The sequence below is a fragment of the Saccopteryx leptura genome, chromosome 5 (genome assembly GCF_036850995.1).
Source record: "Saccopteryx leptura isolate mSacLep1 chromosome 5, mSacLep1_pri_phased_curated, whole genome shotgun sequence".
NCBI classification, from domain to species: domain Eukaryota; kingdom Metazoa; phylum Chordata; class Mammalia; order Chiroptera; family Emballonuridae; genus Saccopteryx; species Saccopteryx leptura.
Genome location: NC_089507.1, coordinates 109573412 through 109599322, shown reverse-complemented (window position 1 = coordinate 109599322; position 25911 = coordinate 109573412). Strand labels below are relative to the sequence as shown.

Sequence of the window (25911 nt, the reverse complement as noted above, 5' to 3'; positions counted from 1 at the left end):
CTTACACAACTGGTAGTTGTATTGTTGGGCAGATAAAATATATTATGCTCACTTTGTTAAAGATGGCGCTGCCCATGTGGAAGCCTGTCACCCAGGTGATTGCTTGGGATGGGCGTGATTATGTTAATATGTGTTGGGGAGATTTTAAAAGAGAAGGTTTTAAAAGAGAAGAGTGATTATGTTCTAGGAGGAGCCCATGCTGTAGGAGAGCAGAGAAAGGCCAGGAGAAGCAGCCAAGATGGCAGAATGCTGAAGGAGAAGCCAGTTTATGTAGAGTTTGTGCAGAGAGAAGGAAGGAGATGGGAAACAGAAGTGAATAAGGCTGGTGAGGTTAGACATCTTTGATTCTAGGAAACTTGGATAAGTCAGTAGCTTTGTGAGCCCTGAATGAGTGGGTTTTGGAGCCCAGTGTGTATTTTTACTTGCCCGCCAGGTGCAAGCTAGGATTAAAGCTAATAGCCCACCAGTTCTTGGCTCCATTGTTTCATTACCGACTTTCTGAATCTAATGCCAACCTGCATGAACCAGCTGGCTGGGATAGTGGTCATGGCTACTGGCTTTACATGTATATTTTTGTGTTTTTGTTTTGAGAGAGAGAGAGGAAGGGAGAGAGAAAAGCATCAACTTGTTGCTCCACTTTAGTTGTGCATCCATTAACTAAAGTGGAGGCTTTATCAAGGCTTAATCAAGGCTTCTCAGATATGCCTTGATTGGGGATTGAACCAGCAACCTCGAGCTTTAGCCGGTATCCCGCTTGAGTTGGGGACCTCGGGTTTTGAACCATGATCTTGGTGCTCCCAGCAGCGCTCTTTCCATTGCACTGCCACTGGTCAGGCTGTTGTATGTTTTTAAAGTGAGAAACATGCTGGTATAAGCATCCTGACAATTTCTGAGAAGATTTAAACCATGATGTAAAACTCATATGCATTTAGTCAGTGGCACTTGTAACACCATCTGTTAGGCACTTTATTAAATATGTAATTTTATCACTCTTGTAGAAAACTAACTCCTTTTTCATGGCCTCTTATATAAATGTAATTAAAGTGTGTGGGCTTGGCAATATGTATATATATATATTTTTTTACAGTTGCAATATTCTTCATTTATTTCTCAAGAATAACTCTTTTTAAAAAAACATGGTGGGCCCTGGCCGGTTGGCTCAGCGGTAGAGCGTCGGCCTAGCGTGCGGAGGACCCGGGTTCGATTCCGGCCAGGGCACACAGGAGAAGCGCCCATTTGCTTCTCCACCCCTCCGCCGCGCTTTCCTCTCTGTCTCTCTCTTCCCCTCCCGCAGCCAAGGCTCCATTGGAGCAAAAATGGCCCGGGCGCTGGGGATGGCTCTGTGGCCTCTGCCTCAGGCGCTAGAGTGGCTGTGGTCGCAACATGGCGACGCCCAGGATGGGCAGAGCATCGCCCCCTGGTGGGCAGAGCATCGCCCCCTGGTGGGCGTGCCGGGTGGATCCCGGTCGGGCGCATGCGGGAGTCTGTCAGACTGTCTCTCCCTGTTTCCAGCTTCAGAAAAATGAAAAGGAAAAAAAAAAAAAATTAAAAAAACATGGTGGAATCCATTGTTGAGGTAGCAACATGAAAATCACAGCAAGATTTGAGCTTGGACAGATCAGAGAGCAATTGACTATTCACATATGCCCAACTGTCCCAAACTAGCAGGACTCATAAATGTTTTGCAGGTCTCAGGTGGGAGCTGCGGTGGATTAGAAAATAAACACAGAAAGGAAAAGGATGGGATTGGGAGGACCCATTGCACAGTTGATGGCTTGCAAGAGCAAATCTCCACCCCCAAACCACTTTATTTATAAGGCAGTGCAAAGTCATTAACAAAACAAACAAAGCTTAGCTACAAAGTCACATTTCTGAGGGAAACCAAGAGTTCTCCCAAGTGCAGAACACCCCTCCACCCCACCAGAACATTTTAACTTCACAAAACAAAGAGTAAAAAGAAAACTGCCTCCAGTCTCTTCACAAACATGGGGGATGTGAGTAGAAACCAGCAGTCTCATAATTAACATGAAAGTGTAAGAGAGGCATAGCCATTTGCAACTTAATCAAATAATCAGAGATTTGTGGGGAAGACTTTATCCTCTTGGCTTAAGTCCTACACTGCTAGGATCTTTGTCAACTGGCAGTCTCCCACACCTCACCTTGTCTTGCTACCCTGTTAATATCATGTTATTTTAAGCCCCAAGAATGGCTTTAGGGCACCAAGGAGGAAAAATTATCAATGATATAAATTAAAATGTATATTCTCAACTTGATTCTTTGTTCAGACTGTGTGATTATATGTGTTTGCTATTTTCTTTCCTTTTTTTTTTAATTTTATTTAAAAAATTAAATTTAACAGGGTGACATTGGTCAACAAGAGAACATAGATTTTGGGTAAACTTTTCCACATCATTTGGACAGTTGATTATGTTGTATACCCATCACCCAAAGTCAAATTATCCTCCATCACCTTATGTTTGTCCCTCTTTATACCTCTCCCCCTCCCCCCATTCAGTTTGACAACATTTTGATGTGTCTGCTTTCGTACTGTGGCTAGCAAGTTGACTCAATGCTGATAGAGTCTGATGTCATGTATGTAAAGCCATAACCCACCCATTCAGTAGGTCTGGGATGGGGCGTGGGGATATGTATTGTAAGATGCTCCTCAAATGATGCTAATGCACCACTAGAATTTAGATTTACTGCAGTAGACTCTTGAAAAATTATTTCAGTCCCCTAATATTATTCCTTTGTTACAATGTCTGATGTAAAGCCAGTAGCCACGGCCACCATCACAGCTGCCTAGCCCATGCAGGTTCACATTTGATTCGGAGAGATGGTAATGACAGTAATGAAACAATGGAGCAAAGAACTGGTGGGCCATTAGCTTTAATCCTAGCTTGTACCCGGTGGGCAAGAAATACACACAGTGGAAAAACACTTCCCTTTTCATTCAGAGCTCCCAAAGCCACTGACTTACCCAAGAGTCCTAGAATCAAAGGTTTCTAGCTCACCAGCCTTATTTACCTCTGTTTCCCATCTCCTCCTCTCTGCACAAACTCTGCACTAACTGGCTTCTCTTTCAGCATTTTGCCATCTTGGCTGCTTCTCCTGGCCTCCTCCTTTCTCTGCTCTCCTCTCTAATGCTAAACTAATCTCAGGAACTGAGAGAGCAAGCTCCCAGTCTGCCCCACTTTATAGTGCAGAAATCAAAACCTTTAATCCAATATACAAAATAGGGAAGTCTCTAATACAAAGTCACTTATCTGAGGCATGGTGGGATTGCACCACTCCACATCAAAAAGGGTGGGAAAGGCTTAGTCCTTAAACCAAGCCCCAGGCTACAAGGATCCCCCAACACATATTAATATCACCTGGGCGACGGGCTTCCACGTGGGCAGCACCATCTTTAACAAAGTGAGCATAATATATTTTATCTGCCCAACATCTGATCTTGAGTATTGAATATTGTTAACACTGGCTTTGCTACTTGGTTACTTTCTTATAACTGTTCTGTGTGAAAAATCTGCAATACAAAATTAGATATATACAATTTAAAAATCTGCGATACAGTGAGAACACGAAAAGTGAACCGCAACATGGCGAGGGGCAACTGTATATTCTTTCATAGTAAATTTCTTCAGCCCTTGGCTGGAAAAGCTTTTGTTTACTCTCATGCATGATGATAGGCTCAGCTGGGAACAGAATTTTCAGTTGACCAGTTTGGTTGCCTCAGCACTTTGAAAACCTTGCTCCATTGCTGTTTGGCTTTTTTTCTTTTTTGGGTCATGCTTTCTAGGTCTAAGAATTCATTTGCTTTGTTAATTGTGGAGAATTCTCAGCTATCTTTTCAAGTATCACCTCTTTTTTTTTTTTCTATCTTTTGGCTTTTGGAAATCTATTTACAGGTTGATATTTAGAGATTCTCACTTTATCCTCATGTCTCTTGACTTCACATTTTCCACTTCTTTCTCTCTCTGTACTGTGGTGTGTAATTTTGTCAGCTATATCTTCCAGTCTACTAGTTCTCTTCCAGCTACCTCTGATCTGATATGTTTAACCTATTCACTAAGTTTCAAATTATATCAGGTACATTTTTTATTTCTGTAGGTTCTATTTGGTTACTTTTTAAGTCTGCCTATTTTTTTCATAGTATCTTGTGTTTCAGGGTTTTGCTTTTTTTTATATTTTCAATCATTTAAGACTACTGATTTATTTGCTTAGGTTTTTTAGGATATAATTTATGTCAAGTTGAATTTATCTTTTTTAGTGTATAGTTCTATGAACTTAAAAAACACATCTAGTTGTAAACAACTACTACAATGACAATGTAGACTGCTTCACTTCCTGAAATTTCCTCATGACCCTCTCTGCAGCCTAGCCCCTGGAAAACCACTATGCAAACCTACTGAGTTAGTTTTAAGCTTTTAATTGGTAATACATTCACATTGCTTAAAAATTAAATTGGTGTGAAAATATACATAGAAACCCCTGACCTTCTGCTCTCTTGCAAGTTCATTTTTATTAATTTCTTACATATCTGTCCAGTAAGTCTTGATGAAAAACAAGCAATACACTTATTTTTTTCATTTTCTTACACATAGTTAGCATATGATATATAGTCTGCACGTTGCTTTTTTGAAAAAAACATTTTTTATAAATACTTATTTTGGAGAGCCTTACTATTTCTTACAATGAAACAATCTATTTCATTCTTCAGATACACTGTATAATTTGCTTAGCTACTTCCCTAGGGATGAACACATACATTGTTTCTAGGCAAATTGTGCTGTGGTGAGCATCCCAAATACATGTTGTTTCATACATGTACTAGTATAGCTACAGGGTAAATTCCTAGAAGTGGGATTGCTAGCTCAAAAGGCTAAATGCATTTTAATTTTGATATATATGGTGGTTTGCCCTCTGTAGAAACTGCAACAAGTAATCCTACTGGGAATGTGTCTGGATATTTCCTCAAAGCTTGCCAACAGAGGACATGGTCAAACTTTCTAGCATTTTGTTGTTGTTTTGGTAGATGAAGTAATGTGTTTTTTTATATTTTAATTTCTGTTTTTCTTATACGTGAGAATACATTTTATCTTTTAATATACATAGGGTCATTTCTGTGAACTCTTGCTTCATGTCTTTTCCATTTTTCCATATTGTCTTATTTTCCTTCAAAATATAGGAGTGCTTGATGTATATAGAGATGAGGTCTTTGGGATTATCCTGCTTTTGCCATGAAGATCAAATATGTTATTTTTTAATGACTTCTGAATTTGAGTCATAATTTAAAAAAATATACCTCACTTTTTTCCAGATATTTTATGACTTATTGCTTGTACCTTTAAATCAGCGGTTCTCAACCTGTGGGTTGCGACCCCGGCGGGGCGTCGAACGACCAAAACACAGGGGTCGCGACCCACAGGTTGAGAACTGCTGCTTTAAAACTTTGACCTGGCCTGGGCCAGTTTGCTCAGTGGATAGAGCATTGGCCCGGCATGCAGATGCTCTAGGTTCAGTCCCTGGTCAGGACGCACATGAGAAGCCACCATCTGCTTCTCTTCCCCTCCATCTCCTCTCTCTGTCTTGTCCTCTCAGAGTGGCTTGATTGGTCTGAGTGTTGTCCAGTCAGTGGCTCAGTTGGTCTGAGCATTAGCTTCAGGCGCTGAGGGTAGCTGGGTTGGTCCAGCATAAGCCCCAGATGGAGGTTGCCTGGTGGACCCCAGTCGGGGTGCATGCTGGAGTCTGTTTCTCTATCTCCCCTCCTCTCACTTCAAAAAAAATAAGTAAATCTTTGATCTATTTGGCACTTGTTCTGGTACACTATGCATCCAGCTTTGTCTTTTTCTGGATTTTTACCCAGTTGTCCTAACACCAATATCTTTCTATTGCCCTTTAGATTGATGATGATTATCCTCAGTTCTTGGGGCTTTAACCTCAGGTGTTCTATTTGTATATTCTCATGTTGATTATTTCCTTTTGGTTTTGTAAACTAGTGTATTTATTTTACCACGAGTTCATCTTCAGTGAGCTTGTTTTCTTCTGTTTTTTTATCTGTGATAATCCCAAAGAGTCTTAAGTTTCACATTTTTCATTTGCTTCTTTTATGTTTCCGAAAGCCGCGTGGAAGGACAAGCTTCACTGTCTCCTTTCCCAGTTGTCAGGAGTTTTATCTTAGGTTCCCGGTGCTGAGATGATAGCCCTCCAGGTTCACGTCCTGGTTCTCGTTTCCCTCGTGGCCAGTCTGTTCCCTCTGTCCCAGTGTGCAGTTAGAAGCCTGCCCTGAGGTTCCTGAAGGGAAGGCTTGCCCAGGGCTTGCCCTGCATCAGTCTGTATGCTTACTTCTGTTTTTGAGGTTCCTCATTTCTGGCTCCTGGGCTCTCCTTTCTTTCTTGTAATCTCATTTATACATTTAATAGGACTATCTTAACCTGAATTTCATCCACTTTGGAACAGGAGGCTTTTGAAGTTCCTTTGGCCCACAATATTCTGGGACCCTGATATATATGTACCATGTAGAAAATAACCTGTTTCCAGAGTGGGCTGTCGTCTCATGGCCTTCACACCTGTTAGTTTTTATTGTAATTGCGGCTTTCCTCTGAAATGGTCTGCTTTTCCTCCCACCACCCACCCTCCTCCCAGATCATCATCACTGTCATCTCAAATGCCACGTTCCTTTGGGAGCTTTTCCAGCTTCACCACGTACCTTTAGATAGGCTCTCCTAGAGTCTCGTAATACTCTGTTCTTATTGCTATTGAACCATTCCCCTGTGTGCTGTGATTGTTAGGCGGTTTTGCTTCTCTGTCTTGGTGTGTGTGTGTGTGTGTGTGTGTGTGTGGTCATGGTGTGGACTGAGCTCTTTGACAGAATAGATTCAGTGTTATTAGTCTTTATGTTCCAATGCCTGGTATAGTGTCTGATGTACAGTGATTTATTTGGGTGGGTGGGGCTGATCAGCTGGTAGGTTCAGGAAGGCTAGTAGGCAAGTCTTATCTGATGGATTGCCTAAAAATAGAATTTCTTCTTCCTAGATGTCTCCTGCTTGAGATGTCACATAAAAACCATGTTATAGCTATAAAACCCTCAACCTTCATCTTCATACTTTTATGCCTGATTACAGCTAGTTTTAGTTTTATTTTTTTTTGAATTAGAAGATGGCTTCTTAACTGTAGAAGACTTTGCTAGTTACTAGTTCTAAAAGTACTGATCTATATTTTCTTTCCTTTTTTTTTTTTTTTTTTTTGAGAGAGAAGCAGAGAGAGAGACAGGAACATTGAGCTGCCCCTGTATGTGCCCTGACGGAGAATTGAACCAGCAGCCTCCATGCTCCGTGACGATGCTCCAGCCAACCGAGCTATCCAGCCACGGCTTAATTTTTATTGAATTTTAGAGAGAGAGGGGAGGGGAAAGGGAAGCATTCATCTGTTGTTCCACTCAGCTGTGCATTGTTTGGTTGCTTCCCATGTGTGCCCTGACCGGGGATTGAACCCACCACTTTGTCGTTTTGGGATGACGCTCTTAACCGACTGAGCTAACTGGCCAGAACCTTTTTTTTTTTTTTTTTTTTTTTTTTACAGTATGCCATATTTTAGTTTATAGAACTTACTGTTATACTAACAGTCCTGGTAGTGTTTTCTTTTTATAATGAGATAGCTTTTACTGATTATAAAACTTAAATAGAAAGAGTTCAGAGGTTAGAAAATACCCACTTTGTTCAAATAACATAGAGCATGTCAAAGACATCTTCATAATTGCCCCAAAAGCAAAGCTGACATTATACCAAAAAGTAGATGGCTAATGTTATTGCATGTAGTCAGAGATGTATGACTTGGTGCTGACCTGCTGTGAGGAAATAATTCAAGTGATGGAAAAGCTGTAGGATCTCTTCTGGGAGTCATATAAAATAAACTCACCCAGCTCTGGCCGGCTAGCTCAGTGGTAGAGCATCTGCCTGGTGTGCGGAAGTCCCAGTTCGATTCCTGGTCAGGGCACACAGGAGAAGCGCACATCTGCTTCTCTACCCTTCCCCCTCTCCTTTCTCTCTCTCTCTCTTCCTCTCCCACAACCAAGGCTCCATTGGAGCAAAATTGGCCCGAGCGCTGAGGATGGCTCGAGGGCCTCTGCCTCAGGTGCCAGAATGGCTCCAGTTGCAACAGAGCAACACCTTGGATGGGCAGAGCATCACCCCTGGTGGGCATGCCGGGTGGATCCCAGTCGGGAACATGCAGGAGTCTGTCTCTTTGCCCCCCTGCTTCTCACTTCAGAAAAATATAAAAAAGTAAATAAAATAAATAAACTCACCCAAGTGGTGCATGCACAGACTTTACTATAATGTTCTTTGCCACTTACCAGATATTTCTGCTGTTGGATGCAAGTCCCAATAATATAATTCTTAAGTTTTTTCTTTAACCCAAATGAAAAGTGGTGCTAGATATTGGTAGTGGTGGCTTAGCAGTCTAGTTCCTTAGGCATTTGTAATTTTACATATTGTAGGTCAAATAAGTTTGTAAATATGATGTATATGTTTGTTCACTTATAGTTTGTATTGGGTTTGGGGGACAAGCTGTAAGCAGGCAGGGTCTTTATAGCCTAAGGCTTAGTTTTTTTGTTGTTGTTTTTTTTAATAATTTTATTTTTTTAATAGGGCGACATCAATAAATCAGGATACATATATTCAAAGATAACAAGTCCAGGTTATCTTGTCGTTCAATTATGTTGTATACCCATCACCCAAAGTCAGATTGTCCTCTGTCACCTTCTATCTAGTTTTCTTTGTGCCCCTCCCCCTTTCTCTCTCCCTTTCCCCCCTCCCCCCATAACCACCACACTCTTATCAATGTCTCTTAGTTTCACTTTTATGTCCCACCTACGTATGGAATAATGCAGTTCCTGTTTTTTTCTGATTTACTTATTTCACTTCGTATCATGTTATCAAGATCCCACCATTTTGCTGTAAATGATCCGATGTCATCATTTCTTATGGCTGAGTAGTATTCCATAGTGTATATGTGCCACATCTTCTTTATCCAGTCATCTATTGACGGGCTTTTTGGTTGTTTCCATGTCCTGGCCACTGTGAACAATGCTGCAATGAACATGGGGCTGCATGTGTCTTTACATATCAATGTTTCTGAGTTTTGGGGATATATACCCAGTAGAGGGATTGCTGGGTCATAAGGTAGTTCTATTTTCAGTTTTTTGAAGAACCACCATACTTTCTTCCATAATGGTTGTACTACTTTACATTCCCACCAACAGTGGATGAGGGTTCCTTTTTCTCCACAGCCTCTCCAACATTTGCTATTACCTGTCTTGTTAATAATAGCTAATCTAACAGGTGTGAGGTGGTATCTCATTGCAGTTTTGATTTGCATTTCTCTAATAGCTAAAGAAGATGAGCATCTTTTCATATATCTGTTGGCCATTTGTATTTCTTCCTGGGAGAAGTGTCTGTTCATGTCCTCTTCCCATTTTTTTATTGGATTGTTTGTTTGTTTATTGTTGAGTTTTATGAGTTCTTTGTATATTTTGGATATTAGGCCCTTATCTGAGCTGTTGTTTGAAAATATCATTTCCCATTTAGTTGGATTTCTGTTTATTTTGTTATCAGTTTCTCTTGCTGAGCAAAAACTTCTTAGTCTGATGTAGTCCCATTCATTAATTTTTGCTAAGGCTTAGTTTTAAGACTAAACCCTTCCCACCATTTTAATACTAAGATCTTTTCAAAACGAAGCTTTTGCCTACACCCTTGACTGTTGCATGATGTGGGGTGGTGCACTCTTATGAAGAATCCTATTTATGTCTCAGATAAGTGGCTTTGTATCAGAGACTTCCTTATTTGTATACTGGCTTAAAGGCTTTAATTTCTACACTATAACATAAGGGAGCCCAGGGGCTTTCTCTCTCTTGGTTCATGAAATTAGCATTGCAGAGGAGAAGCAGCCAAGATTGCAGAGTGCTGAAGTTGAAACCAGTTTGTGCAGAGAGAAGGAGATGGGGAGCATAGGTGAATAAGTCTGGTGAAGTAGAAACCTTTGATTCTAGGAATACTCAGACAAGTCACTGGCTTTGGGAGCCCTGAATGGAAAGGGAAGTGTTTTCCCACTGTATGTATTTTCTCACCCGCTGGGTGCAAGCTAGGATTAAAGGTAATGGCCCACCAATCTGGCTCCGTTATTTCATTACTGTCTGTCCGAATCAAATGTGAACCTGCATGGGCCAGGTGGTTGTGATGGTGGCCACAGCTACTGGCTGTACACATGCATGTCTGATCGAGACATGATTACTACACATTTACAGAAAAGCCTAATCATCAACAATAAAACGGTACAACGATATGAATGTTTCAATGAGAAAAATCAAGAGGAGCGAAGATGAAAGTTTGAAGGAAACATGTATCGCTGAATATCACGTATTCTCCATGGTTGTCTGTTGGCAGGATTTCAGGTTCCTAGCTCTGTATGTCCGTGCTCCGCCACTGTATCCTTAGCTGGCCCTGACTCCAGCTTAACACAGTCTGACCAGCTCAGAAGGATTCATTTGCTCACCTCCGCTCTCAGAGTAGAAGTTAGAAATTTCTTTTAAAGGTTGATATATATTTTTAGCTCTCTCATTCATGTGATATTAAGGTCTAGCATATAGACAAATATTACATTAAAATTGAAGAAAACAGCATTTACATCCATCTTTCTATATGCTTCAAAGAAAATGCACCCTTTGCAGCGGCAGCCTCTCAGGGGTAAGGAATGGTGCTCTCCAGAACTTCTGGCCTTTTCTTTCCTCTGCAGGGCAAAGATAATCTTGAAAGATAGTAAGAGACACTGCCCCCTTCCCCTAAAGCATTTCTGCTCATTTTCAAAACAGTCATGCTCCATTTAACCTTTTGTGAGATTTTTCTTTTTCCTGACTTAAAGGTTCTCATGTGATCTGAGGCAGAAGTTAAAATACCTTCCCTTAGATAAGGCTGGCTGTGGCAACTGGCTTAGACAGGTGGCCCTTTTTCGATAGAATTTGGAGGAATTAACTCTCTTTTGAAATAAATTATAACATTTTTAAAGATTGTCTTTTAGGTAAAATAATATGAAAATGATCTTTCTTATAAGACAGATTAAAGAGTTTAAATGTTTGTTTTTATCTTATGCCTCTTAAATTTTCTCTCTGTCCTACAGGGGAAGGTCTGGCTAATTGATTTTAATCCATTTGGTGAAGTAACCGATTCACTGCTGTTTACTTGGGAAGAACTGATATCTGAACGAAACTTAAAAGGTGATTTTAGTGGAGGAGATGCTCTGGATCAGGTAAGATACTAAAAATAAAAAAAGACATAAAGGCAACATTTTTTTTTAATATTTCTTTAATTTTTTTTTTTAGATTTTATTCATTTTTATTAGAGGAGAGAGAGAGTGCAGAAAGATATAAAGAGGAGAGGGGGAGGAGCAGGAAGCATCAACTCCCGTATACGTGCCTTGACCAGGCAAGCCCGGGGTTTCAAACTGATGACCTCAGCATTCTAGGTTGACACTTTATCCATTGCGCCACCACAAGTCGGGCTAGGGGACTTTTTAATATCCTCAATAATTGCTAGTTATGTAGGCACTTGGTTAGGTAGCGACTTGTACCCTTAGGATGTGTAGAGTATAACAAATTTACTAATAGAGTCTTGCCCATGGATGTGAGCAAAAAAAGGGTGTGCATGGTGATTCATTCATTTCGCTTCATATAAAGAAATGGTCATATTCCTGACCAGTCAGTGGCACTGTGTATAGAGAACTTCAGCCTGGGATGCTGAGGATCCAGGTTCAAAACCCCAAGGTTGCCAGCTTAAGTGTGAACTCATCCAGTTTGAGCGACGGCTCACCAGTTTGAATGGGGGTCGGTGACTTGAACATGGGGTCATATTCATGATCCCATGCCTTGAGCACAAAGGTCACTGGCTTGAAGCCCAAGGTCGCTGGCTTGAGCCCAAGGTCACTGGCTTGAGCCCAAGGTCGTTGGCTTGAGCATGGGGTCACTAGCTCAGCTGGAGCCGGCCCAGTCAAGACACATGAGAAAGCAATCAGTGAATAACTAAGGTGCTACAATTATGAGTTGATGCTTCTCATCTCTCTCCCTTCCTGTCTGTCTGTCCCTGCCTGTTCCTCTCTCTTTTTCTTTCTCACTCTTGCTTAAAAAGAAAAACAGAAAAAGAAAAATAAATGGTCATCTGGTAAATTTTTTTCTGCTAATTTTTCCTTTTCTTGGCTCCTTGTGTCCTGCCCACCTAGGAGAATCTTGACTCCTGGTGGGTCACTTCACGTGCTTGTTTATTCTGATCCTAGCCCCGGAGCTGCTGACAGTGATAGAGGGAAATGACCAAGATGCTCAGACGAGGGTCTCTTCACAGCCATGACCCCAATGTCAAGTGGGTCCTTGGTAAAGTGTCTCGTTCCTCTCATCAACTTTCTCTTCCATCAGCCACAGCGGCCCTCTCACACCTTCCTGCGCTTTTGAGATCCTCTCTATTCTGTTTCTTCTCAGTCCAGATTTCATGTCCTTCTTCATAGAAAAAGGTAACCAACTGGTGAGAACTCACTCGGTTCATTGTTATCAAACCCGCAGGCTTGTCTGCAGGCCTCCTAGGCTGCACCTCCGCCTTCCCAGTCTTCCATCTCTCCACATGCCTGTGCTCTTGTCTGTCTGCCTGTTTTCTGGTCTCTTCCCATCTACCAGCTATGATCTCAGATTGTTCCCATTTTGAAAAGACAAAATCCTTAAGCCCGTATCTTTACTAAGCTACTCTCTCCTTATCTCCTCATCTTCACAGCCAGACTCCCTTTAAACAACTTTGTAAAGCTTTGTTCTGCCAAAAGAATACTACATGCTCATTTTTTAAAGGAAATTCTAAAATCGCCTATAATCCAGTCTTGTTGACAACCACTGCTTTTAACACTAACATGCCTTCCTACATACAAATAAACTTGTTTAAATAAATGAGATTATACTATATATGAACTTATGTAGTATTTTTCATTTGGTATTTCTTGTGTTTTATATCTTTTTTTTTTAAGTTTTTTATTTTCTTTTTTAAACACAGCCATTTAAAAAATGAGGCAAGACTGGAAATCCTACCACTTGAAATAGACATTCGTACCACTTGAGTTAATATTTTTTCCAGACATTTCTGTGGATACACCACGTATTTTTACATTTTTACATAAGGAGGATCACACTAGTGTCCCCTCATGCTGTTGTGTGACTTGCTTTTCTGTAACTGCTTAGTAGATGTGTATCGGCACAGCCGCTTCCGTGTATACCCACCTGTCCTCGCGGCCTGCTGCTTCTCACCCATCTCACCTGTTACTTCTCAACCCAGTTGACCTCAGTCCCTGCCATTCACATAACTGCTCTTGGCAAGGGCTCCTCTGACTTGTTGCTAATTCTGGTGAACGACAGACTGTCCCTTTGCTCGCTCAGCTGCCTGGCACTGTTAGAACACGTTACCCTCTTGTTCTTAACACCTCCCCTTGGCTTCTATGGCATGTGCTTCCTCCTGGGTTTCTTGCTGCTCTCCTGGCTGCTGCTTTGCTTTCAGAGGGACCACCTTTCCTTTTGTCTGTCTCTGAAATATTTCTTCTCATTACTCTGTCCTGGGCGCTCTTTGGCCCTATTTCTCTAGATCAGACTCAGCTCTATTGTTTTCTCTGTCAGGGCTCTTCTCTTGTGTGGTGCCTGCCTGTTGGCTTGCCCATGTCCTGCTTTAGACTGCAAGCTTCTGAGCACACAGGGAGTCCCTGCCCTTCATGTATCTGCAGGGCTTAGCCCAATACCAGGCACAGTTAACGTTTGTTGAATTAGTGAGAGAAGGAATTTTATCCCTGCTGGCATCTTATAGTTGTGGGTGGCTAAATCTGAGTGTCAAGGAGAATATAAATTATTCAGCACAGGGTTATTTTTAAATATAAGAGATGGTTATTGAGTAGAAACAGTTTATACAGGATTCAAGCTATGATCCAAATAATATGGTCTGATCTTTTCTTTCTTTCTCTCTCTTCCCTCCCTCCCTCCTTTTTTTTTCTTTTTTCTTAATCTAAACAACATCCTATTGGAAGTTGGGGGATGACACAGGGAAAGAGGAAATGGCTCCTGCCTGTTCCCCAAAGTCACCTCCTGCCCGTTTTCCACTCCACAGAAACCAGGCCTGCCTTCTCCTTCTCAAAGCTCAAAGCCCTGCCTTGCCTTAGCATCTCTGCACTAGCTGCTCCACTGTCTTCAGAGCTGTCCTGCTCCCAGACCTCACGAGGCTGCTTTCATCATCCTCTCCAGCTCTCTGTCCAGATAGCTAGCCCCTCTTTAGCAAGACCTGACCTTACCTGACCACCCCTCTAAAAGTAGAGTACCTGTTCTCCTCTTAAGGTAGCAGCCTGTGTTTTGTTTTCTTAGCACTTTTACTATCTGAAATAATCTTGTTAATTTGTTTCTTCACTTATTGACTGTCTGTCTGTCTTGTTTGTCAGTTTATCTCCTATACCTAGAGAAAAGTCCAGTACAAAGTCGGTGTTTCATAAATACTTGTCAGATGATTGTGATTGATCTGTCTGTCATGAAATATGGCCTGCTTTCTAGGTCCTGTTTAATTCAAGTTTCTGGCCTGTCTCCATCTGCTGGAAACATCCATCCCTCAGCTTCTGTCACCCATGAAGTCCAAACCCAAGGCCTTCAGTCTCCGAAAGCCTTTTTGGCACAAGGCATCATGTAAATATTATACAGGCTTGCCCTGGCCGGGTTTTTTTGGTTGTTAGTTTCGTTGTTGTTGTTTTGTGAAAGAGAGAGAGGAACAGATAAGGACAGACAGGAAAGGAGAGGTTTGAGAAGCATCAATTCTTCATTGCAGCTCCTTAGTCTCCTTAGCTGTTCATTGATTGTTTTCTCATATGTGCTTTGACGGGGAGGGGGGGGGGTTACAGTAGAGCGAGTGGCCCCTTGCTCAAGCCAGTGACCTTGGGCTCAAGCCAGCAACCTTGGGCTTCAAGTCAGTGACCCCATGCTCAACCTAGTAAGCCCACACTCAAGCCAGATGAACCCACGCTCAAGGCGGTGACCTCAGGGTTTTGAACCTGGGTCCTCTGCATCCCAGTCCGACACACTACCCATTACACTACCACCTGGTCAGACACCCCTAGCCAGTATTAAAAAATACTATATGCGAGCTCTAAGCAAGCGCAGTTGACCCTTGAACAACATGGACTTGAACTGCGTGCGTCCACTTTTACTTGGGTATTTTCCAGCTAACCTGTGTAGTTAAAGCCACATTGCTAAAGGGTCGGCTCTGCAGTCGGGCTCTGCACGTGCTGATGGACAGCTGTAGTTCTATGAGGATTTCGACTGCTCAGGAGTTTAGTGCCTCGAATGTCGCTGCTGCTAAGATTCAGCTGTACATTAAAAAATGTGAAACCTTATCAGGTGGTGGTGCAGTGGACAGAGCATCAACCTGGGATGCTGAGGACCCAGGTTCAAAACCCCAAGGTTGCTGGCTTGAGCACAGGCTTATCCAGCTTGAGCGTAGGCTCATCAGCTTGAGCGCAGGGTTGGTGGCTTGAGATCGGGATCATAGACAGGACTCCATGGTCGCTGTCAAGGAGTCACTGGTTCAGCTGGAGCACCCTCCCCACCCCCGTCAAGGCACATGTGAGAAGCAATCAATGAACAACTAAGAGTTGATGCAAAAAAAAAAAAAGAGTTGATGCTTCTCATCTCTCTCCCTTCCTGTCTGTCCCTATCTGCCCCTCTCTCTCTCTCTTTCTAAAAAAAAAAAAAAAGAATGTGAAAAAGTGTTCAGTATGTTACTTGAATTTACACACAGGTGGTGAGACATATACACAAATGAGTAAGTTAAATGACATAAAGGAAGTACAGGAGTGTTAGGAATCCAAAGCACTTGATTGTCCTCATTAACTATTCTCTAAGGCAGTGCTTCCTAATTGTGCACCTGAAGAAAACAGTAACATTTATAAAGCATTCTGGCCTATATGAGATTGTTTGAGGCCAGAGGTAACGGGTCTGAGGCTTCTGACCCACCTTGCTAAAGGGATACATGCTCCATGTATAGCACACACGGGCTGCACACAGATGGCATTTAGGGGTCGGCCTGGCTCTCCAGGACACTGTTTTCAGATACTTTATGGTTATGTAGAAATATCTTACAATCTTGGAATTCCTCTTTTTTGTCAGAGTCTTACTTCTTCCTTGACCTAGTATAGAAGAGAACATGCAGTTGAAATTGTTATGACAGAACCTTTTTCAGTTTGGAGAAGAGACTTAAAATTTCTCAGACTTTCCTTTTGTTTTTTGTCAAGGATTGTCCAGCTTTCCGTTGTACAAACAGTGAAGTTACGGTGCAGCCCAGTCCCTACCTGAGTTACCGACTGCCCAAGGACTTTGTAGACCTCTCTACTGGGGAAGATGCTCACAAACTCGTTGATTTTCTTAAACTGGTAAAGTCTATGTATACTCAATGTGCTGGTCATTTTTGTTTTCAAACTGGCTTTTTAATATTTCACAGTCTTATTCTAGCTGTACTTCTTTTTGGATGATTATGAACTAAAGGGGCAGAATTACTGAATTAACATCATTTGATAATGAAGTATGTAATATGAACAGAGAGAATGACTTATTTAATAATTAAAATGACAAAAATCTTTTTATGATGTGTAGGCTTTTTGAATAATTTTCACAATAATTCTGATTTTAAAGAAAGTATGTGTACTGTGACAGGGCTGAGAGAAGCTCAGAGATGTACTGCAGTTACTGAAAGGAGAAGGGGAGTATTTGTATTTGTATTTGTGTGTTCCTACGTGGTACTGTTAGTCCAATACCTAATGATAATATGAAATACTCCCAATACCTGATGATAATATGCCGTGGAGTCAACGTGATCAACTAGTTGAGTAAATAAGCTCAGGCATGTATTTTTATGATAATTTTCTCCTACATCTTCTTCCAAGGCCTCTAGAAAATGATACTTGCTGATAGAGCAAGTGATCTTGCCTGACTATCTGTGCCAGTTAGACTGTTATTTTAATGTAGTCTTGGTTTCCTTTGACAGAAAAGAAATCAGCAAGAGGATGACTGAGTAGAGTGCTAGAGTTCAAGACCAAGTTAAGGAAGAAACCACCGCTCCTTCAGGAAGCCGTTCATGATTCAAAACTTCGTATTAACCCAGTCTGATGGGGGTGGGGCGGGCAGTGTGGAAATCAATAGCTTTTTATAGTCAGTGTGTATATCAAGCTGGGGGAAAAACAGAGGGACTTGGCTACTTGTAAAAATAACAAAATAAATAGATCTTAAACATAGGAAACCATACTGTTCTGATGATAAAATACTTTCTATGAAATACCTTTCTCTTTTTGCTCAGTCTATTTAGATGTATCTATGTTTCTTGTGCTATTTTTATACCTATCAGGTGGATGGGCAAATTTATATTTGGTATACAGAAGTGGGGTCTTTCCTAATCATTCCTTTCCCATTGAAAAAATAGAACCTCATATTACCATAGAAAGTATTTTTTTCTCCTTGGAGAATTTTCATATAATCTTTCTATTAGTTTAGCTTCAGTTTGGATATAGCTAAAAGAATAGACTTGTCAAACTGAAATAACCTTGAAATTTTCAATATATATATATATAACCACCTTAATATACAGGGTGGGACAAAAGTAGGTTTACAGTTGTGAGTGCGTGAAACCGAGTCTAGTCTTGTATTTATTATTTTTTTCATACAAACAGCTATAAGCCTACTTTTGTGTCACCCTGTGTATTAGTAAAACAGTCACAGATTAATTACGATTTGGCCTTTTTAAAAGATACTGAAAATGTTGGGAAGTAGATTCACATTTTTAGGCCATCATTTTTGTAACTATTCTTTAGTGGCCTAATTGACGATGGTGGTAGTGGTGGTGGTAGTGGTGGCGACATCTCAGTGACTCAGTACTGACTCTGTGCAAGACTCTCTGCTAAGTGCTTCTTACATGTTATTTTACATTACAGAGAAATTTGAGGAAACAGACATTACAGTTGCCCAGGTATCAATATTTTACTAGTTGGAGGGACGATTCTTATCACAGGAGACACGTGTGAGTGCTGCCCAAGGAAGATGTGGAGAGAGGTGAGGCAGACGTGCCTTCTTTGTCCAGTCAAGTCAAATTAGGTGTAATGATGAAACACATTCTTTCTTTCTTGACTGTCTCCCATCCAAGTACTAACCAACCCTGACCCTGCTTGGCTTGTGATATCAGATGAGATCGGCGCTTTCAGGGTGGTAGGGCTGTAGACGCCTTCTTGACTGTCTCAAAACCATGTAGCTTTCTGTGTGGTTTCTCAGTTACAATCACAATACAAATACAAAGATCAAGTTGTGCTCTTTGTACTTGGTGTATTAAATGCCATTTCTGAAGCCAGTTGTTTGAGATACAGGTGCTTCAAAAGTACTTTGTATTTTGAAACTGCTCATGGGTGTCTATCAGCTCATCGTGGAGGGCTTCTTGTATTTTTTATATTGCGAGTTGATTTAAGTTTCACTCTGGAAACTGGCTTTACCAAGATAGTACTTTACCAGACCAAAAAAGTAAATGTTTTGATACCAGTTGAAAAAAATGAGGCTATGTATAATAAAAGGAATCAAGCAAAATTTGGAAAATATTTCATAAACAGTATAATTTGTGTAGAACTCATTAAATTTTGCATTAATTTTCTTAGGGAAATTGTTGAGTTCAACTCTCACTTTATATTAAAAAAATTGTGATTTTTCTACATTGTTGCCTTTACTGTATTTAATTTTAGTTGATTACCCTGATGTTAATATTAAATGTAGGATAACATGCAGAAAATATTCTCCTAAACTTTAGTACCACTTATGCCGTCTGAAGATTAGTTTTGAATTATCCTTTTATTTTATTGGCATTATCATTCTTTGAAGTACTTCAGGCTTGTGCTTGCATTTCCAAAGTAAGTATCTTTGTTACTCCTTGCCTGATCCTACGGTTCTGTCTTCTGAGGAGAAGACATTCCATCTGGTGATTTGGACAGGTTGGACAGGTGGGGACGGCATGTTTACCTTGTCCTGCAGGCAGTGGCACGCACCAGGGGCCTCCAGCACAGCACACTTTGCCCAAAAGTTCTGCTTTAATAAGTCTCACTTTGATTTGCATTTTCTGAGTTCGTAATTTTTTTTTGTCTGCTCAGCTATTTCTCTTTTTGGTAATTGAGGTTTGTGCCTGAAAAAAACAAACAGAAGCTTTATATGACTGAGTTTTATGAGCGTAAGATTGTTTTTTTACCTATAAAGTGGAAGAGTCATTATCATTAGCACAAGTATCTATTAAATGAGATAAACATGTAAAGCGTTTCATATAGCATGTCATACATAATGAGCCCCCACCAGTGGTAACTGTGGTTAGCATTTGGTCTGCAGACCTCTGTGTATTTATTAAAGACAAGGTGTTCTTAACAGAATGAAGAAAATTTTGAATAGAAAGGGACTTGAGACATCATTCAGCCCAGTGTCTTTTTCTTTCTTTCTCCCTGTCCCCTTTTCTCTCTCCCTTGATCCCTCCCTTCTTTCCTTTCTTCTTCTGTTGTTGGTTTTTGTTTGTTTTTTTTAACACTGGAAAAACTGTTTCCCAGAGGAGGTCAAGACTTGTCATTGATTGTAGCAGAGTCAGGATCACAAAAGAACTTCTAGTCTAATGCTTTTCTCTAAGAGTTTTAATATTTTTTACAGCTATGTTTCAACCAGGACAAATTATTTTAATACAATTTTCAAAAAATATTTGTTTTTAAATAAAAGTACAAATTCATCTCATATTTGTATATAGAGTAATTAAATAAAAATAGAGATTAATACTGAAAAATTAAATGAAAACTCTTTGAAAAGTTGATTCAGTATCATGTTTATATTAACCAGGCTGATTTTGAGAGGTGACTTAGCCGTTTTTAGACACTTTTTAAAAAAAAACAAGAAGTTGATTTAAATAACATGATACTTGATGCGAAGGAAAACTATCTAGGATTCATTTCTTTTAGAGTAGTTTATCCCTACTTAAAAGACAGATTGCCCTGTACGTAACAGCTATGTACAAAAATGTTCTAAAATTGTTCTTGATTTCACAATGATAAATGAAAAAGATTAAAATTCTCTGGTCAAACAAGATATGCAAGAATGTCTATGTTCTTTTTTTGTTAAACAGGGAGAGTAAAATAACTTACGGAAATATCAAGATAAGAGTTAACTGGTTAGCTCAGTTGGTGGAGGGGGGTCGTCCCTAAATGACAAGGTTGTGGGTTTGATCCCCAGTCAGGGCTCACACAGGAAGCAACCAGAGAATGCACGACTAAGTGGAACAACAAATGAATGCTTCCCTTCCTCCTCCCCTTTCTCTCCCTTCTTCTCTCTTTCTAAAAATCAATAAAAATTCAGCCCTGGCTGGATAGCTTGGTTTGTTGGAGCATCATCCTCAAGAGGTTACCGGTTTGATTCCCAGTCAGGGCACATACAGGAGCAGCTCAATGTTCCTGTCTCCCTGCCTCTCTCAAAAAAACAAACAAAGAAAACCCCAGAAACAAACAAACAAAAAACCCGTTCAGATCTGGATGAGCATACCCACTAATGAAGAAAGGGGTATTTTCCCAGAATTGGTATTTTCCCCATCACATCTCCATCAGACATTGATCAAACATAGCACTCAGTCTTTAAAAAATCCAAATGCTTGTGCACATGCATCAGTTACTTAATGTACAATGAAGAAGTAGGGAAGGGGAATGTGAAAAAATAGAGAAAACTAGACTGAAGTGCAGGATTTGTAGAACCAAATTAAGGTTAAAAATTTTTTTTAATTTATTAATTTTTTTTTTTTTAGAAAGGAAGGGAGGGGAAAAGAGAGAAACATGGATTTGCTGTTCCACCCATTTATGCATTCATTGGTTGATTCTTGTATGTGCCGTGACTGGGAGTGAACTTAAAACCTTGGCATATCAGGACAATACTCTCAACTGAGCTATCCGGTCAGGGCCAAATTGCAGTTTTTAAATTGAGTCTGTTTCTTGGTCTGAAAGAACAATTGTGGAGTAAAGTAGCAGGTTCCCTTTTTAGCAACCCCCCACGCACACCCCTATTTGCTGCTGGAACACATCAGTTGTCTCTTCCTCCTCCATTTTCAACTGTGCAAGTGTGCTTCATTGATCAGCTGCCTGTCAATTCAGAATCTAATCTGCCTCATTGACAAACCCTGTCATTCACAATCCACTTTTATTAGTTGACTCAGTGGGCTGCACCACAGAGCCTCCTTGCCCCCTCTACCTTCAAATTAATATTATTGTTCTCAGTCTTTACTTCTTTGGGGTTTTCATTGGCCATGGCAGGTGCCAGAATCTCCTGAGGTGGCACTTCCCAAAAGAGGTACCAGGTCTGCACAGAATGGGCCTACTTTAGACATTTTAAAGACAAAGTTCCTATTTAATTAAGTGTTTAGTTATGTGTTCTTTTGGCTAATGGAAAACAGTTCAGCAAGTATGCTAAGAAAACGATCAATGGTAAACTCCCCACTCACACGCAGTGCAAATAGATTATGTATGCACATCCAGAAGAGGCTTGAGGAGCCTGACGGGTGGTGGCACGATGGATAGAGTGTCCCCTGGGAGAGCTGAGGACGCTGGCTTGCATGCTGTGATCCCAGGGTTGCTGGCATGAACAAGGGCGCACTGGCTCAGCTTGCGTGGTTCTGGTCTGACCCCTGGTCAAGGCATGTAGGAGAAGCAATCAGTGCACAGCTAACATGCAGCGGCGACGAGCTGGTGCTTCTGTCTCCCTTTCTCTCCCTCTCTGTCTCTCTCTCCAGAAGAAAAAGACTCTTGAGGAATAGGAACACAGGAACTAGCAACCACTAAGTAGTCGGTGAAATAGCTAAATGCCCCATGTAATGGGGTTGGGCAGTGAGTCTGGCATTGATTACCTCAAGAGAATGCATTCAAATGTCTTTTTTTTTTTAATTAATGAAAACCAAAATAAAACAGCAATTTTAAATGTGTATAGACAAAAACTAACAGGTGGAGCTGCTGCAGTGACTCATTTGGCAAACATGGATGCAGGACAGCGGTTAAGTGCTGGATGTTCCTGCCTTCACAGACCTGAGTATGCTATGATAAACAAGAACCTATAGAGGCCGGAACTGGGAGGAGCGGGGCACTGGAAAGAAGATGGAGTGTGGTACAGATACCTGCTTTGGTGAGAGAAGGAAGGGCCGAGGAGGGTAAGCTGAGCTGGGCGGATGAGAAGGAACGATCCGTGTGGAGAGGTCCCGCCCAGAGCGGCTGTGGGAGACAGTCTGAGGTGGGAGAAGCCTCAGGTAGAGCTGCAGCAGCTCAGACGACATGGGTGAGAGGAGAGATGGGCAGGGCCTGGGTTATGCCAGGGCCTTCTTTTTTTCATGCCAGGACCTTTATTGCCCAAGAAAATATGTTGGGTTTTCATTTTCAAGTGAGATGGGAAGCCATTGAGGGGTTTAAGCAAAGGGGAGACATAGTCTAGGCCTCGGGTTTTGAAATGTAATTCTGGTTTCTATGTGGAAAGCAGATCAGTTAGCACAGCCCTAGGAGTGACAGTGGTGGCTTCCACAACAGGGTGGCACTGAGACGAAATGAGGTGAGAGGTTGGAGCTACAGTTGGAAGGAAGCAATGACAGGATGTAGGGCATGGTGCCACAGGAAGAGTCAGGACCGCTGGCGAGGTTTTTATTTTGTTTTTATTTACTGAGGTCACATTAGTTAATAAAGCTATATAGGTTGCAGGTGTGCAATTCTGTAACATCATTTGTACACTGTATTGTGTGTTCAGCACCCAAGTCAAGTCTCCTTCCATCACCCTTTGTGTCCCCTTTACCTTCTGCTACCACCCCACCCCCAATCCTTTTGGTCATCACCACACTGTTGTGTCTCTGAGGGGTTTTTTAATCCTTTTACCTTTTTCACTCAGCCTCCCACCCCTCTTCTCCCCTCTGACAGCTACCACTCTGTTCTCTGTATCTGTGAGTCTGTTTCTATTTTGTTTGTTAGTTTATTTTGTTTATTAGATTCGACATATGAGTGAAATCATGTGATACTTGTCTTTCTCTGATTGGCTTATTTCACTTAGCATAATACCTTCAAGATTTCTAATTTGAGCTATTTGGTGGTAGGTGATTTTGTTTTCCTAAGAATGGTAAAGACTACAAGGGACCAGTTCAGGAGAGAAATCAAAATTTTGGTCTTAGACATGAAGAATTTGAGATTCCAGTGACATCTCAATAAAGATATTGAGAGATACTGGATACATATAGGAACAGATCTGTGTACCGTGTCTCTCTTCCTTTCTCTCTTGCTAAAATCAATTTAAAAAAATTTTTTTATAAATAAATTTTTATTTAAATGGGGTGACATCAATAAATCAGGGTACATATATTCAAAGAAAACATGTCCAGGTTATCTTGTCATTCCATTCTGTTGCATACCCATCACCCAAAGAGAGATTGTCCTCCGTCACCTTCTATCTAGTTTTCTTTGTGCCCCTCCCCCACCCCCTCTCCCTCTCCCTCCTTCCCTCCCCCCGCCCCTCCCCCCCCACCCCACCCCCACCCCGTAACCACCACACTCTTGTCCATGTCTCTTAGTCTCGTTTTTATGTTCCACCAATGTATGGAATCCTGCAGTTCTTGTTTTTTTCTGATTTACTTATTTCACTCTGTATAATGTTATCAGGATCCCACCATTTTGTTGTAAGTGATCCGATGTCATCATTTCTTATGGCTGAATAGTATACCATGGTGTATATGTGCCACATCTTCTTTATCCAGTCTTCTATTTTTTTTTTACAGTGATTAAAGCCTTTAAGCAAACTCTTGGCCAATACAGCAAGAATCCATATAAGAGTAGTGTCCTTAACATGTTCACCAAGTCCAAGTTGGCCCCAACACCATGCCAAATCCCTGAAAAATAAAAAATTTTTTTAAAGAGATATTAGATAGAGTTCAAAAGGTAATTTGGACTAGAGATGAAAACTGGGGGAGTTAACATTATATTAGCACTTGAAACCATTGGAATGGATGAGGCTACTTAGTTAAGGCCCCAGGCGTTTCTGGGGGTAAATCCAACAGTGGGACATGTGTAGAATGGCAGGGCCAGACTGAAAGGTGGCGTCAGGAAGGAAAACCAAAAGATGGGTCTGTGTTCAGCTATGTGGCATTCTGCTAAGAAGTTGAATAAGATAACAAAATTGTCCTTACATATTTTAAGTAATAATCTTAGTTTGTTAAAAGACCTACTATAAGTGTTTAATGTGAACTTCCACTGGTTGTTCTTACTGATGTTTATAAAGTAAGTGCAATTTTCTCTTCATACAATAGAGTTAATATTTAGCAATACAGTTATTTGGAGATTCACAAATTGATCCTTATTTAATTCTGTTAAGTCTTCCATGTGAACTAAAAATGACTTAAGTTGTATTTTGTGCATCACTGGTTTTCTTGACTATTTGAGACATTTAATGTGTAGAATTCTTAGGTAGATTTTCTCACCCATGCATGTATGGATATTCAGTCATGTAAAAACTTAAACCAGCCTGACCAGGAGGTGGCACAGTGGATAGAGCGTTGGACTGGGATGCGGAAGACCCAGGTTCGAGACCCCGAGGTCGCCAGCTTGAGCACAGGCTCATCTGGTTTGAGCAAAAGCTAACCAGCTTGGACCTAAGGTCACTAGCTCGAGCAAGGGTTTACTCAGTCTGCTGAAGGCCCGCAGTCAAGGCACATATGAGAAAGCAATCAATGAACAACTAAGGTGTCGCAATGCGCAACGAAAAACTAATGATTGATGCTTCTCATCTCTCCGTTCCTGTCTGTCTATCCCTCTCTCTGACTCTCGCTGTCTCTGTAAAAAAAAACAAAAAAAAAACTTAAACCAAATTCTCATAGTAATAATAAGTAGCCCGACCCCTCCCCCAACCCCGAAATAATCTATACAATGTCAGCAATAATTTTGCAATGAAGTGAGTAGCTGGGGAGTCAGCTGTCCATTCATAGCAGATATACAGTCAGTCATTGGGAACTTGAGTATAAATGACATAACCCTTCAAAATAAGCTAAAGTGAATCTTAATAATTTGAGGAGAAATATATGTTTTTGAGAATCTGGTGAAAGCTATGGGCTCTCCTCTGAAAAATTTTACATATGATTTCAGGGAGTTGTAGACCCCAGATTAAGAACCCCCAGCCTAAAGCCATATGAAACCTGGTCAGAAGCCGAGACTTCTGCTGTTGTGGGAATGGGGCCATTTCATAATGCAAATCAGAAGAGTAAAGCACACAGCTCTAGCTTAAATGCCATTTCTAACAATGGTGTTCATGTAATTAATTCACTGATAGTACATTCCCCTCATACAATAATTTGTTAGCTCTCATAAGGAAAGTAAACTGTATTAGAATTCAACCAGAGCGGTAGAACCAGTATGAGATGTCTAGGTACATACATACATAGATTCATGATATATAAAATCATCTGAGTGTAAATATTTGTACACACAAATGTGTAGGTATATACATATGTGTGTATGTATAAATAAAGGATTAATAAAAGTAACTGAGGGGGGCTGGCAAAGCAAATCCAAAGTCTGCAGGGCAGGCTAGAACGCCCTGGGTGTGGCCTCGGGGGCGCGGAGCTCATGTCAGCAGATGGCATTTCGTTTCTCACAGGAAAGCTAAGCCTTGCTTTTAAAGCCAGCTGATTAAGTCGGGCCCACCAGGATAACCTCTCCTAAAGCTAATTGATACAGACTTTAATTACATCTGCAAAGAGATTCCTTCTCAACAGGACCTAGATAAGTGTTAGCAGGAAGCCTGGGAGCCCCACTCCT

General features: G+C 41.0%; 1 protein-coding gene across 3 annotated transcripts in view; it reads left to right on the top strand.

Annotated features, from left to right (window-relative positions):
* Positions 1–20185, top strand: part of CDC123 (cell division cycle 123) — a 67618-nt gene extending 47433 nt beyond the window's left edge. For all 3 annotated transcript variants that reach the window (XM_066384642.1, XM_066384641.1, XM_066384640.1), the window contains 3 exons: positions 11173–11301; positions 16336–16473; positions 17085–20185. In XM_066384642.1, coding sequence (XP_066240739.1) covers positions 11173–11301; positions 16336–16473; positions 17085–17111 — 294 coding nt within the window. In that variant the 3' untranslated portion in view covers positions 17112–20185. The remainder of the gene's footprint in view (positions 1–11172; positions 11302–16335; positions 16474–17084) is intronic.
* The last annotated feature ends 5726 nt before the right edge of the window (positions 20186–25911 follow it).